Here is a 12992-nt window from a genome sequence, read left to right on the forward strand (position 1 = left end):
CTTTTTCATGTAGAAATGACGCACACAGTTTAATATGATGACTTATTTCTCTGTAATAGAAGAAATAATTTTTGTAAATGTAGACATTCTACGGATTACAGATTGTAATAGTGACAACCAAGAATGTCCACTTTCATGTATGGTCCTGTGTAGTACCATCCAAGGGGATTGAATCGGACAAAACGGGCGTCAATCGGTTCCGGAAGTGGTCTGGTGTAAGTGCTTGCACCTGCTGAAAATGTCTTTAAAACAAAAAAATCTATTTCAATCGTGTGTCATGTGCATTATGAAACGAACGTAATACAGAGTGCATTGTGATATTTTACACAATTTTTCTCCAATTAAACAATTAAAACAAGTCTACTCTACGTAGCATAAAACCTACCAATGGATTGCCCCCAACAGTGTAGTTAAGGAAATTGTTCCCGTCAATGCTGTACGTAAGGTAGTATGAACTTGTGTAATAGCGACTCCCATAATACTGCATTATCGTCCCGTAGACACGAGTAACATTTCCTATAATTGATAATAATTCATTTCCTCTATGTTCTTTTGAATTTTTTTTTCGAAATTTACAAACTGATTCCTAGAAGACAATACACCTTACATATTTATCAACAACAAAATTATAGCGTACAATATTTTATAATATTTACAAAACCTACATTACCATACATCAATAATTCTTACTTCAAACGTTACACATTGAGTGCAAATTGATATAAAAATCAATCTTACCAAAGCCAGACCTTTATTTACGCTATTGCCTCGCGACATATAAAAATCGGGGAGCGGATGGTAGATCTAATTTTAATTAGATTGATATAAAAATGTGATGTGTTCAGAAAATATAATTATTTTGTCAGTTCATAAGTTTAAGGACTAAATCTTTTGCACATAAATGCATGTACTTTGGCTGCTGTCAAAATTATTTTTTTTTAAATTGAAGATGAAATGACCAAATATGATATATGAACAACGATCAATCTCAAAAGTCTTTTGATATAAAACATATTGAAAGTAAAGCATACACGGACTTCTAAACACATCAGAGGTACATATAAGATCAAGTGCCTTGGAGGAGTAAGTATTATCTGCCGGTTGCTTGTCATGATCAAACAATGGAAACATCCGAAGAAAATCAGTGATTTGGTTTACATATGTGAATATTATTAGCCTAACAATAAATCTGAAAACGTCAACCAGAATTTGAATTATTTTTTTAATGATCGTTTTTGCTGACAAAGTCAGTTTATCGACTACAAATCTTTCTAAGTAATGATGTTAAACGATGAGTTGCTAGCTTGTATCGTTTTAGAAATTGCCACCAATTGTTAGACCCTTTTTTTTTTATACTGAACTAACCATATAGGGATGATCAATATTCAGGTCTCACGGTAGGTGTTACTGGTCAACGGGGGGGGGGGGGGGGGGTTACTCCTCCTAAGCACCTTATCTCACTTCTGTAATTTCCAGGGAGCTGTGCTTTATGCCGTCTTTATATATTTTCATCGTTTATGGATTTTGTTTTTAGATGCATCACTGTTCGTTATCTTTATCCTTCACATAAAAAAAGAAGTTAAAGATTTTGTGCATTATTAAAGTATTATAAAGAAACATTAACCTTTTTCGCTAGATAATATAAAAGGAATCTAAGTGGTTATATGTACACGTATGAGGGGTGATCAAAAAGTTCGCGAACTATCTCTATATCTACAAAACCACAATTCAGATTAGAATGAAATTCGGTACACACATAGCCATACAAAAGGTCTATATATAGCATATGTTGAATAAAGTTTTTCTCCTTGTTTGTGACGTCACAATGTGAAAATGACGTCACTATGTAGGTCACTTGTGACGAAAAATGGTTTTCTCAGTCGAACTCGTTCAACAAACCACTGTACAATTTATTGAATATCTTAGAAATTCCTCTGCGGTATCCTATAATTATTTGTACACAGTTTATTGAGATAAATGAGTTCCTATAAATTCAATTAATGATTGGATTGATCGTTTTAGTGAAGGAAGACAGATGGTTAAAAATGATACTTGTTATCTTGCCCAGTGAAAGCAAGTTTGAAAAGATATGTATTCTTGAGAGTTGAACTATGTTCAATCTCCCATGGTTATCACGTATTTAACATGCGCAGTAATTTGTGTTGATTACATAGAGACGAAAGCGAGGCTACTGTGTCTGCTGATTTACTCCGATGATATTCAACAGAAAACATGCATAAACATCCGCGACAAATAGTTCATGTCATTTTCTCCTGAATTAATCTAATTTCCATAATGTAAGTAAATGTAATGATAAAGTAATCTTATTTTGGATATAAGAATTCGTTCAAAGTACATATGTAAAACTAAATTATAAAGAACCATGAAAGTTTTTCGTAACGGAACTCATTTTTAGTGTAGCGTCATATACACTGAGAGAGATACGAACGACAACTCTACATACTGACGGCAAACGTTAAATTTAGTCATATTCAAACTTTTCATGAACATTTTCTTGGTTTAATTGAATTCGTTAATGCTTAAAAACTTTAGGAAACATGCGTATTTATTACTTAATCAGCAGTATCACCTGCAAAAAGCGGTAAAACTAGTACTCTGTTATAAATATTAAAACCAAAAACGGACACCGATGTTTTCGTAAAATCGCGATTAAAAACAACAAATTTAAGTATATTTTTTAAATAAAAGAAAAACCTCATTAACATACCAGATAATTTGTACGCACACAAACTCTCGCATATACCACTGCTCTTTTCTTCACAATATTAAAAAAGATTAAGTTCTGACGTACTCCATGTATAATGTTCGTGTAATTGAAATACATTTTTATACACAGAGAAGTTTTATACAACAAACCTGTTAGCTCTAAAAAGGATGCTGTGTTAAAATCCACATTTTATCAACATTGATATTATTCCTGAAACTGAAATTTTCATAACACATGGGTAAAGGTGCAAAGGAAAAATATATTACAAATTTGAAGACTATGATCAGTGCAATGGGAAACCCAAAATTTGTGTAGGATGAAAAAGTAATAGAAGCACAACGGCAATATGTAATAAAGATTCTATGAAAAATTTGTTCAGTGGTGTTAGAGGAGTTGCGGATAAGAGATGGGTATACCTAAAGTGTAACAAACAGATGGACAGAAATCATGATTAATAAATTCCCTTCCGCTTTTCAAGCAAGGGGTATAAAAAAGGACTAATGTAGGCAGGCAAGCATTATGGCCCATGCATTTTTTTTTGCTATTCAATGTCTCTGAACGTCTTTCTCGATCAAGATTGTTCCAACTCAAAAAATGTGAAACAGTTGTCTTTATTTAAAAATACAAACATAATAATAATCAATACATGTAATATTGTTCACTCACTTAACCTCCCGATCAAAGATTTTATTTACACCATGTTCAACTCCCATGAGTGCTTTCAGTACTTTGATTCATTAAGCAATTTGCTATCAAAGACCTCCAATTAACACTTGAAAAATAGTTGAATATTTGAACAATAATGTAAGTATTAAATACCTAAGATATCGTTTACTTTAGATTTTAAACATATTAGATATGATAAAAAGGAGGCACCCATTCTCTATCCACCTTGAATAAAGGTCTCTCCCGAGACAGAAGATTTGTGTTTTAATGGTCGCCATGCTTATTGTTGGAAAGGATATTCTTATTCACCCATTCTGTTGCCGAGATATGATCATTTCTGACAAATGAACTGTTCTTGTCATAAAAATTAACTCACATGGAAAGAAATATAAAACTCAGAAAAATCTTTCAACTTTTGTGACAGAACGCTACGGAGGGGGTCACGTGACCGCCAATATCACGTGATTAAAGCATGCGCAGAACGGTGGTTGATGTGCATTAAAATCGGGGAGGATTAATTTAAAATATAATCAACATTAAAACCAAATATTTTTTCTTTTATGAAAATTATTCAATTAGTTTGCGAACTTTTTGATCACCCCTCGTATGTACCTAAGTCAACTTGCAGCCAGGAATTTCTATCTTTTCCTAACCAAGTACTACCGCCATTAAGCCTGCCATTATAAGCCAACTCAGTGCTATGTGATCTGTGGGCAGTCATCTGAGCATCAGGGATCCATCGTTGACTTTGACGGATACCTAGACTGTTACTCCTGCAATCTAAATTATTCTTTGAACTTAATAAAAACTACAGGAAAAATATTGATATACAAATATGAGAAAATTAGTTTTTAATACTCAACGGTATTTTTAGTTCTTCTATATATCTCAATTGGTATGTAATAAGTAGTAAAGTGTTTTTGTTTATGATTGCAAGACACAAATAAAAGCTAACTTCTAGTTTCAAATCAAGCTCATAAACTTCAACATCTTGGGTTAGATTAAAGGGAATTAAATTTTTCTAAAAATACTTTTGTTTTAAGACATTTATGAGGTAAAGATATCTCTTTGTCACAAGACTGTTTCTTAAACTTTAAGGAACCTTGGATGCATTTGCAAATTCAAATGCTGCACGTAGAAAAGAACTCAAATATATGCATGCTTCGTTTTACGAATTTTGTAATTTTTTTTTACTTTTTTAGATATTGTATTTTTCCAAATATGTTTTTACGTTTTGCTTTAAAAAAAAAACAACGTTGACCTCAACAAATTATTTAACAACACAAAATGTTATACTCCAAAAAGCGTGTTACTGTATACATTTGTGTTTTTCGTTTATTTTGACGCTAATTGTAAAACCGTAAAATGTAATTGTCTTAATATATTACCTCGGTATTACATACTGCATTATAAAACTGCATCGGTGCTACATGTAATATTGTTATTTTGATAACAGCTTTTGCTACTTGTTGGCTTTTTAAGAAATTGGTTTTGCTGATGAATTCAGGCAAGTGACACCTTTTCTCCAAAGTACAGAGGAATAGAATTTTACTTAATATATTGAGATAACTAAAATATTTTTTCTGGTCTGGTTGGACAAAACTAAACATATGCCAGTAGTTATTCAATACTTAGCATAGACTCATGATCAGTTACTAAAACGACCAATTTACTTGCAGACGTGCTGATTACAAGTGTTACACTTTGTACCTACAATGTATCATACATGTAATCTCCATCTTGTGTATGTTATTTAAGTACTTGTATAAGTGAGATATATTTTCAACTTTACTGATATTTCACTCTGAGAATTTGCATGAAACTTTATTTGCAGTCTTTCATTTTTACAGTACTAGCACCTTACCCAAATTACAAGTCCTTCCGCCATATGGGTATGGGCAGTGACATGTGTAACTTCCGTTAACCTCCTCACAACGTCCTTCATGAACACAGGGATTGGAGTCACATTTGTTAGCCCCTGTTCAAAATAATATGTACACAAGAATAATTATTAATAAATACTGAAAGGCATGCAATCTCTGAGTACACTAAATAAGTTTTCATTATATTACCGCGGATTAGCATTTTAAAAACGTTATCAGCATGTTTTCCGTGTTCATCAAAGGCCCGTATAGTAAAGGTATAGAACTCTTCGGTATTTGGGGCCAGTCCCTTCAATATGCCACTCTTTGGATCCAGTTTAATTCCCGGTGGTAGTTCACCGCCTATCAATTGATACGTGATTTTGGTTCTTTCCGGGTCCTACAATTATACATCAATCAATTGTTTAAACTTTTATAAGTTTTTTTTCAAAAACGTATTTTAAAAGTTGGATTTTTGGTAAAAACATTTATGTTCTACGAGGCAACCCAATGTAAGTGATTACAATATCCTTAGACTTTTGAAATTAATTTACTTGATTTTTTTTCACATTTAACACTTTAAACAAATATACTTGTATATGTACATTAATATAAAACAGTATTCCATTCACAGATATTTAATAGAATGGAATTGGGCAATTAAAATGTTAACCCTCTCCCACATTAAATTTCTACACTTACTGTAGCTTTTAGTTGAATATTGACTCTTTCGCCACTATGAAATTCACCGACATAACCAAATGGAGAGTGTTCGTCCCATACTGGCGGTAGACTAACGATCAGCTGTTTTTAAATTCACTGTATTGTTATTTGTTAAATTCATGTATATGAATACAAGTACTAAAAAAACAATTCATTTACAATATTTTTCTGCACGGCTTTTCATAACTACTTAAGATTTTGTTAACAATGTTTATTGTTAAATAAAACTATTATTGCTTTTCGAGTAGTGCATGTTAAAACTTAACATACATAGAATAGAAATAATACATGCCTGAATTAGATAGAGAAGATCTTCCCCGTCAAAAACAAACACACTTCCGCTTTCATTTGCACCTGGTAAGATTTTAATGTCCCCATTATATCCAGACTAAATTTGAAAAAAAAAATAAGTTCAACTTTTATAAAATTTACACAGCTAAATGCACTTTAATACCTCATTATTAAATATATATATCTAATACAAACAATGTCAAAATAATTTATACAAGAAGAGTTAGGTTTCCATTCTGTTCTGCAATGATATCAACATCTGGCCGATGAACTACTAGGGCACTGAAAGTAGAAGAAAAAACACATACATTTTATGAATAATTTTAATACATTATTGTTGTCAATTAAAACCATGTTATCTGAACTGACTTACTCAAAAGAAGTTGACGCATTTACGATCAGCAACGAACAAGCGATGGAAGAAGCAAAATACCAAAGCATGATGTCGAGTTTTTTCTGAAAATATTAAAATTAAAAGGTGTATGCACATGAATTCCATACCACAAATTATTCTAAAATAGTTTTGAAACATAGTGTATCTTTTCAAGCATTCGATTTCTAATATACTAAAATTTCATTTTGAACAATCAATAAGAAAATAATGGAAAAAGAGAAATGTGAAAACCTTGATTTTTAAGAATAAAAAAAATCACCTCGTACCTTATACAACATACACAATCGACAGCAAAATTCATATACCTTATCGTTTGTGGAAACTTTACGACACGACTGCAATCTCTGGTTACTAGGCTAATTCCAAAGATTGATAACTGATGAAACAGTGAACCTCGCTTCATTGTTATCACGTAAAAGACGCAGCAAGATGTCGAGGCTTCTTTTTGTCACATATTCTGTCTTCCTTTTTACACAATTTGATATTTGTACTGCAAGGTAAATTATGTATTTTATATAACACATTTTGATTGTAATTTTCTGACACCTAGGTTCGTAATTTAAATGTATATTTTTTAAAATAATTATTACAGTTTCTTTGATATTCACTACCCGGATGTGTTTTTTACGGCTGAGCAAGGAGGGAACTTGACTATTAGGGTAAATGATGTACTCTAAAACGAAATTGTAGAATTCATTTTTTACGAATACACCGGATATATTCTTCCCAAAGATCAATACTGTAACTCATAGCAAGAATTCGCAGTATTTTTCGATTCTCTTGGCATATTATTATTGGTTTGTTTTATCTATATTAGGCTGGACCAAACGGCGGGGACATCATCATGCTCCCACAGGGCAATGGAACCGTATATATTGGCAAAACCGATATGCTAAAATTATTCCAGGTACCATTATCTTAGATCATAACACCAATCTCAAACGAGTCTTTAAAATTTAGATAACTTAAAATATTTATTGGTAATATATTTAGCTTTTAATAGTACAACATCTTGACTTGTAATTGTTGCTATTTCAGCCATTTTATGTGTGATTTTTTTTATTGCCTCAGATGGCATGGACAGTTTGAAAATGAGAATATTGGGGTTTTTGTTTAGATTGTCAATAGCCTTCCACCAGTTTGGAGTGAAAAGTCACCACATGGAACTCTTGGAACATATATGGGAGGACAAATTGTGTCTCTAAGCGTTTCTGCTCAGGTTGGTCAATTAAAATTGAGATTTATTCTTCATTATGTCATTATTTACAATATAGATAATGAAGTAAAAGCACAGCTTTGTTTTATCTATTTTCCAGGATCCTGAAAAAGGAAATGTTACTTATGAAAAAGTATCAGGGGCACTACCACCTGGTGTTCATCTGAACAAAAACACGGGAGCAATTACTGGACGCATTCCGGATATTGATGCAACTTATGAATTTGGAATCCGAGTTACGGATGTTCACGGAAAATACGCAGATCAAATATTTTCAATTGATACAAGAGGTGCTTTTAAAAAAAAACATATTGATCATTTATAATCAGGTGGAAACTATCGAATTAACTGAATTTTTTTAAAATTCATGATTATGCACATGACTTACATTTTTTTTTAATTTCGTTTCCTTTATGTAAGTATGCATGTGCATGTAATACTATACCTATACTCGTGTGATATGTTCCATTAATCGGTTAATCTTTTTTCTCAATTTACTAAACTTCGAAGAAAGAGACCAGTGTCAAAGCTCTCCATGTTTACATAGTGGAACGTGCATTGACGATATTGAAGACTTTAAATGCACATGCGCAAAACCCTATGGCGGGAAAACATGCCAGCTAAGTAAGAACATTTTCAGGTTATCCTAATGTTATTATCAATGATAAGAGAGAGAGAAAAAACAGATACTTTTGACATCAAATAAGCATTACATGTATCTCTTTCTTAAGACTGTGTGTCTTCACCTGTCGGAATTGACCAGAACAGTAAGAAAATCCCGGACGCCCAAATGTCTTGTCACTACTGTTATGATGATAGCGCCGGGGTAGACGGCCGACTTCACGCTCCACAAGGATGGGTGGGACAAAATACAAACTCATGGCTACAGGTAATTTGATATTTCAAGCTATTTATAATGCACCTTTTTGTGTTTCGTTTGTTTGTTTTGGTTTTTGTAGTTACATGTAGTAATGATCTGACTCAAAACCAATTATATTGTTCTCTATAAATCGATATTATGGTTGCCTTGGTCGGAGAAAGTTCCAATTAATAAATGTAGGTGGTATGAGTACCAGTAAACTGCTCAAAATTAGTGAAAGATTTACACTATATTTCTGCGTTATGTGTACAATCATAATAGTTTAAGTTTTGATTGTTTTGTTAAATGGACTTATTTCCTTCATTCCTAAAACTTTGACATTAATAAATATCAGAGCATTGATATTGTGTAAACAGTCAAAAAGCGCTTTTTGTGTTTCTTATAAGATGTTCAAAAAAGGGAATATCATAAGAAAAACTATGTATTTCAAAACACCTTATCATATTTCTTCTCATTTTGCTGGAAGTAAACGGTTTCAAATAATTCTTAAATACCTTTCTTTGTAGGTGGATCTGGGAAGAGAAATGATGCTGCATGCTGTTGCAAACCAAGGCTACGCATCCTCTAATTACTACATTTCGACATACACAATCAAATACAGTGTGGATGGAAATAGCTTCCTTGACGTCAAAAATGGAACCTCGATCATGGTAGATTTATAGGACGCGTACAATTTTTCGTACTAATGCAGTCTAATGGTTTATTATATAAAGATTATTTTTTAAATGGGATAATTACACTTTGATATTTGAATTTGCATCGGTCATTTTTCTTTTTCACATATCAGATCTAGAAATAAAGCTCTCTGGTTGAGAAAATTTGGACATAAAAACAGTCTGTCTGAGTTTTCCCAGTAGAATATCTGTACAATTCAGCAGCTAGGCTTCGAAAGGAATTAGCTTCTTACATGTATCATTTAAAAAGTACATTGCTAAATGATTGTTAACATTTATACTACGCATTTTATCAACTGTCTGACATCAAATTCAATAGTGCTTTTTTTCGACTTTTTAGGATTTTAGCGGAAGCAGTAGCGTAAACTCCGTAATAAAACACACGTTTCTGACGCCATTCAAGGCGAGGTTTGTCAAGTTTATACCCAAAACCTTTCACAGCAAGCCGGGAATGAGAGTGGAGCTGTATGGATGTGATGTTTAAATATTAGATTCTGAACACAGCAACAAATAAAGACTATTGATCAAATTAGATGAATATGTTTTTGTGTTTAATTCAAAGAAAAATGTAGATTTGTTCTTGATATATCTGTTCTTTTTGGAAGAAAAATTGTATTCGTGCAACAATTTAGAGGGTTCATAACTGATAAATGAAGATTTGTTGCCCAAACACAAGAAAACTTGTATGATTTAAAAGATCAACAATATAATTGGTCTAATATCTATCTTTCTCTTATTTATCACTATCAACATGAAACTGTAATAACAATTAATTGTCTATTATTTATCCCCGTATTACTACCTCTTACACTGGCCTATGAAGACAAGAGGCCTATGAACCACATCGCTTCTGAGCACATTGGCTAGGAAAAAAAGCAAAACTTAGTTGTGAGTTTTCGGGGGGGGGGTTACATTTTATATTACCTGATGATACTCCCCTATTTATATAAAACTGATTTTGCTGTTCCTGAGATATCTTCTTATTTATTTATTAGCAAACATTTGATCCCCTATGCAGCCCATTCCTATCCCTGGGGGCCCTCATCTGAACCAATTTGATATTACACTACCTGAGGATGCCTTAATCAATATGACGCATGAACCATAGCTTTTCTGTTCTTAAGAAAATGATATTTTTCTTGAAATTTCTTTGTTAATCTTTGATCCTGACTGTGGCACCCACACTCCCCTCCCCCGGGTGATGACTTGAACAAACTTGAATCGTCACTACGTGAGGATGCTTTCATAAAGATATGACCAATCATGGCTTCGCTGATCTAAGAAAGAAGAATTTGAATTATTTGAACAAAAAGAATTTACAGCAATAGAGGATGTTTTCATATATATTTGACCAGCTTTGCTGCTCTCGAAAGGAAGATTTTACCTATATTTTCCTATATATTTCTATGTAAAACTTTTATCCCCTTTGTGGCCCAACCTTACCCTGGGGGTTATTATTTGAGCAAACTTGAATCAACACTGCATGAGGATGCTTCCATATAAATATGATCAATCATGACTTTCACCATGCATAACCCCACATATGGGGGCCCGGAATGGTGACATCCGGGGCTGCGGAATTCGTAGTGGAATTTGCAATGTTTGTTGACATGATTAGCTTTCCTACAGTGATTGAGATGAAAATAATCTTAAATTCACTTACGGCGGAACACAGTGATATCCCAGCTAACTCGTTTCCCAGCTCAGGACTTGTCCTAGAAATACATGAACACTTCTGCAATATCTGGCAAGAGCATGCGGGAACGCAAATTTGACCGTTTCTTTGTGAAAATTGGTGCCTTATATATCACTCAGCTTCATTTGACTTATGTGAGGGACTTTCAGATATGATTTTGCTCCAGACAGTCTAATGTTTCGGAGAATTCTACCTCAAATAAAGGAGACAGACTTTAGTTTAAGTGTGTGGCACACAATTGACTCAATGATGAACTGTATATACTTACAAGGTCATTGTAGCGTCCATAGAACTTGCAAAATGATGACTTTAACGAGACACCTCATATTCTTGTTTCATAAACTTGTTTGTCAATAATTTACCTCATTTAAGAAATTGTTCAAACGTAGAGCATGCTCTTGCGTATCGAATCAACTGAGATACATAAACTCTGTATGAATTAAGGTGATGAAGGTATGTTGCTTTATAAGTGAGGGAAGTTGACGATAGAAAAGTTAGTCGTCACGTTTATCATAGAGTTTGGTTGTTAGATTACCATTAACGTCTTTTTCAAGTAAAATATCCAAATATGAAATAGATGTGTCAGACTCTCTGGTATCTTTTATCTCAAGCTCACCAGGTTATATCGTATCGACATAAGAATGGTTAAGGTGGCGGTTTACTATGGCATTAAAACCTGCGTTATGCTGCGTTGCATAGAGGTGCGGATTTGATAAATTTTAAGAAAACCGTAAAAGTTTTTATGTTCAATTGCCAATGCAAATTCATTTTGATAAATACCATTCTGTGGAACTTCTCATTCCTTAACGTTTTTGTATACTGTCGTGAACCAAACTCACATTTATTGTACTATCGCAGAATTTCTAGAAACCATCTTCACTCTCCATTTTCATAAACAACAAGACACTTAGGTATGTTGCTCTTTGCCACTAATGTGACTTTAATTATAAAAATACTTGTAATTAATTATGTAATAATCGGTCAAAGAATCCAAAAGATATTTTATAAACTACTTATTATCAGAATCAAAATTTCACAACTGAATGAATTATGAATATGATTAATATGTAAAAAGTGATTACGTAATATGTGGCGTAATTGATTACATAATATATAACACCTTCTTCGGTCTGAAGCCAAAAACTACGTAAAACACATTCAAAATAAAGAAAAGAAGATATACTGTAGAAGTACTTTTTCCGCGTGGTATTTATTCACGCTATGTACGCGGTTACAAATTTTCCGCGGAAATTTGACCAAGCGTACTTGATATAAATATAATTGAGTTTCCGCGGAATTATGACCCCGTGGAAAAAAGTACGTCTACAGTATATAGAAATAAACTTCCTCTAAAAAGGAAAAGTTGGCGTTCTGGAGGCGGCTTAATTAAGGAATGTTTTTAGTTTTGTGTGAGTTATTGGTGTGTGAATAACACAGACTTGCACACAGTTGGCTAAGTAGAAAAACACAGCAAATGTAAATATAAGAATTTGAAGCTATCCAACAACATGTACTTTTCACGGCGTCCTAAAAGAAACTGAAAAAGGGACGCTATCTGGACGAGCAGGTCCAGGTTTTTACCGCGCACGGTTTTTTATTGGGCATTTACTACGTGTACATGTAAATGTTTTCATTTCCAAGAATCGCTTGCATTTGCCTCTCCTAATTTGGACACGCCAAAAACTTTCCAAGGATAATGCAAGCGCTAAATCTTATACGCAGAGCATTCCAATGTAAATAAAATATTTTAAGTAAAACTTTAAAATTCATCTTGAGGTATAGTGTTGGGGGAAGTAACATTTAAGCATTGAATTCATATTTTTGGATGTCTTCGGTCCTATAACACACCTGGCCGTGCCGAC

General features: G+C 33.1%; 2 protein-coding genes and 1 long non-coding RNA gene across 3 annotated transcripts; 2 read left to right on the forward strand and 1 right to left on the reverse strand.

Annotated features, from left to right (window-relative positions):
- Positions 1-95: 95 nt before the first annotated feature.
- LOC134234666 (uncharacterized) lies at positions 96-7067 on the reverse strand. Its single transcript, XM_062716728.1, has 9 exons — positions 6970-7067; positions 6486-6552; positions 6272-6367; positions 5959-6060; positions 5467-5656; positions 5259-5372; positions 4007-4174; positions 386-516; positions 96-242 (listed from the first exon to the last, which is right to left on the reverse strand). Exons 1-9 carry the CDS (start codon positions 7065-7067, stop codon positions 96-98), a joined length of 1113 nt encoding a protein of 370 aa, XP_062572712.1.
- A 24-nt stretch (positions 7068-7091) lies between these two features.
- On the forward strand, positions 7092-7544 carry LOC134234669 (uncharacterized). Its single transcript, XR_009985224.1, has 3 exons — positions 7092-7161; positions 7257-7323; positions 7482-7544. It is a non-coding gene; the product is annotated as an uncharacterized LOC134234669 (long non-coding RNA).
- A 9-nt stretch (positions 7545-7553) lies between these two features.
- Positions 7554-9932, forward strand: LOC134234667 (EGF-like repeat and discoidin I-like domain-containing protein 3). Its single transcript, XM_062716730.1, has 7 exons — positions 7554-7571; positions 7782-7883; positions 7981-8170; positions 8391-8504; positions 8612-8769; positions 9267-9410; positions 9775-9932. The coding sequence occupies exons 1-7, from the start codon at positions 7554-7556 to the stop codon at positions 9916-9918; spliced, it is 870 nt and encodes a 289-aa protein (XP_062572714.1). The 3' UTR covers positions 9919-9932.
- Positions 9933-12992: the final 3060 nt, after the last annotated feature.

This window comes from Saccostrea cucullata, unplaced genomic scaffold (assembly GCF_032062105.1).
Source record: "Saccostrea cucullata isolate Sc308-1 unplaced genomic scaffold, CSIRO_AGI_Scuc_v1 ctg3772, whole genome shotgun sequence".
Lineage (NCBI taxonomy): Eukaryota > Metazoa > Mollusca > Bivalvia > Ostreida > Ostreidae > Saccostrea > Saccostrea cuccullata.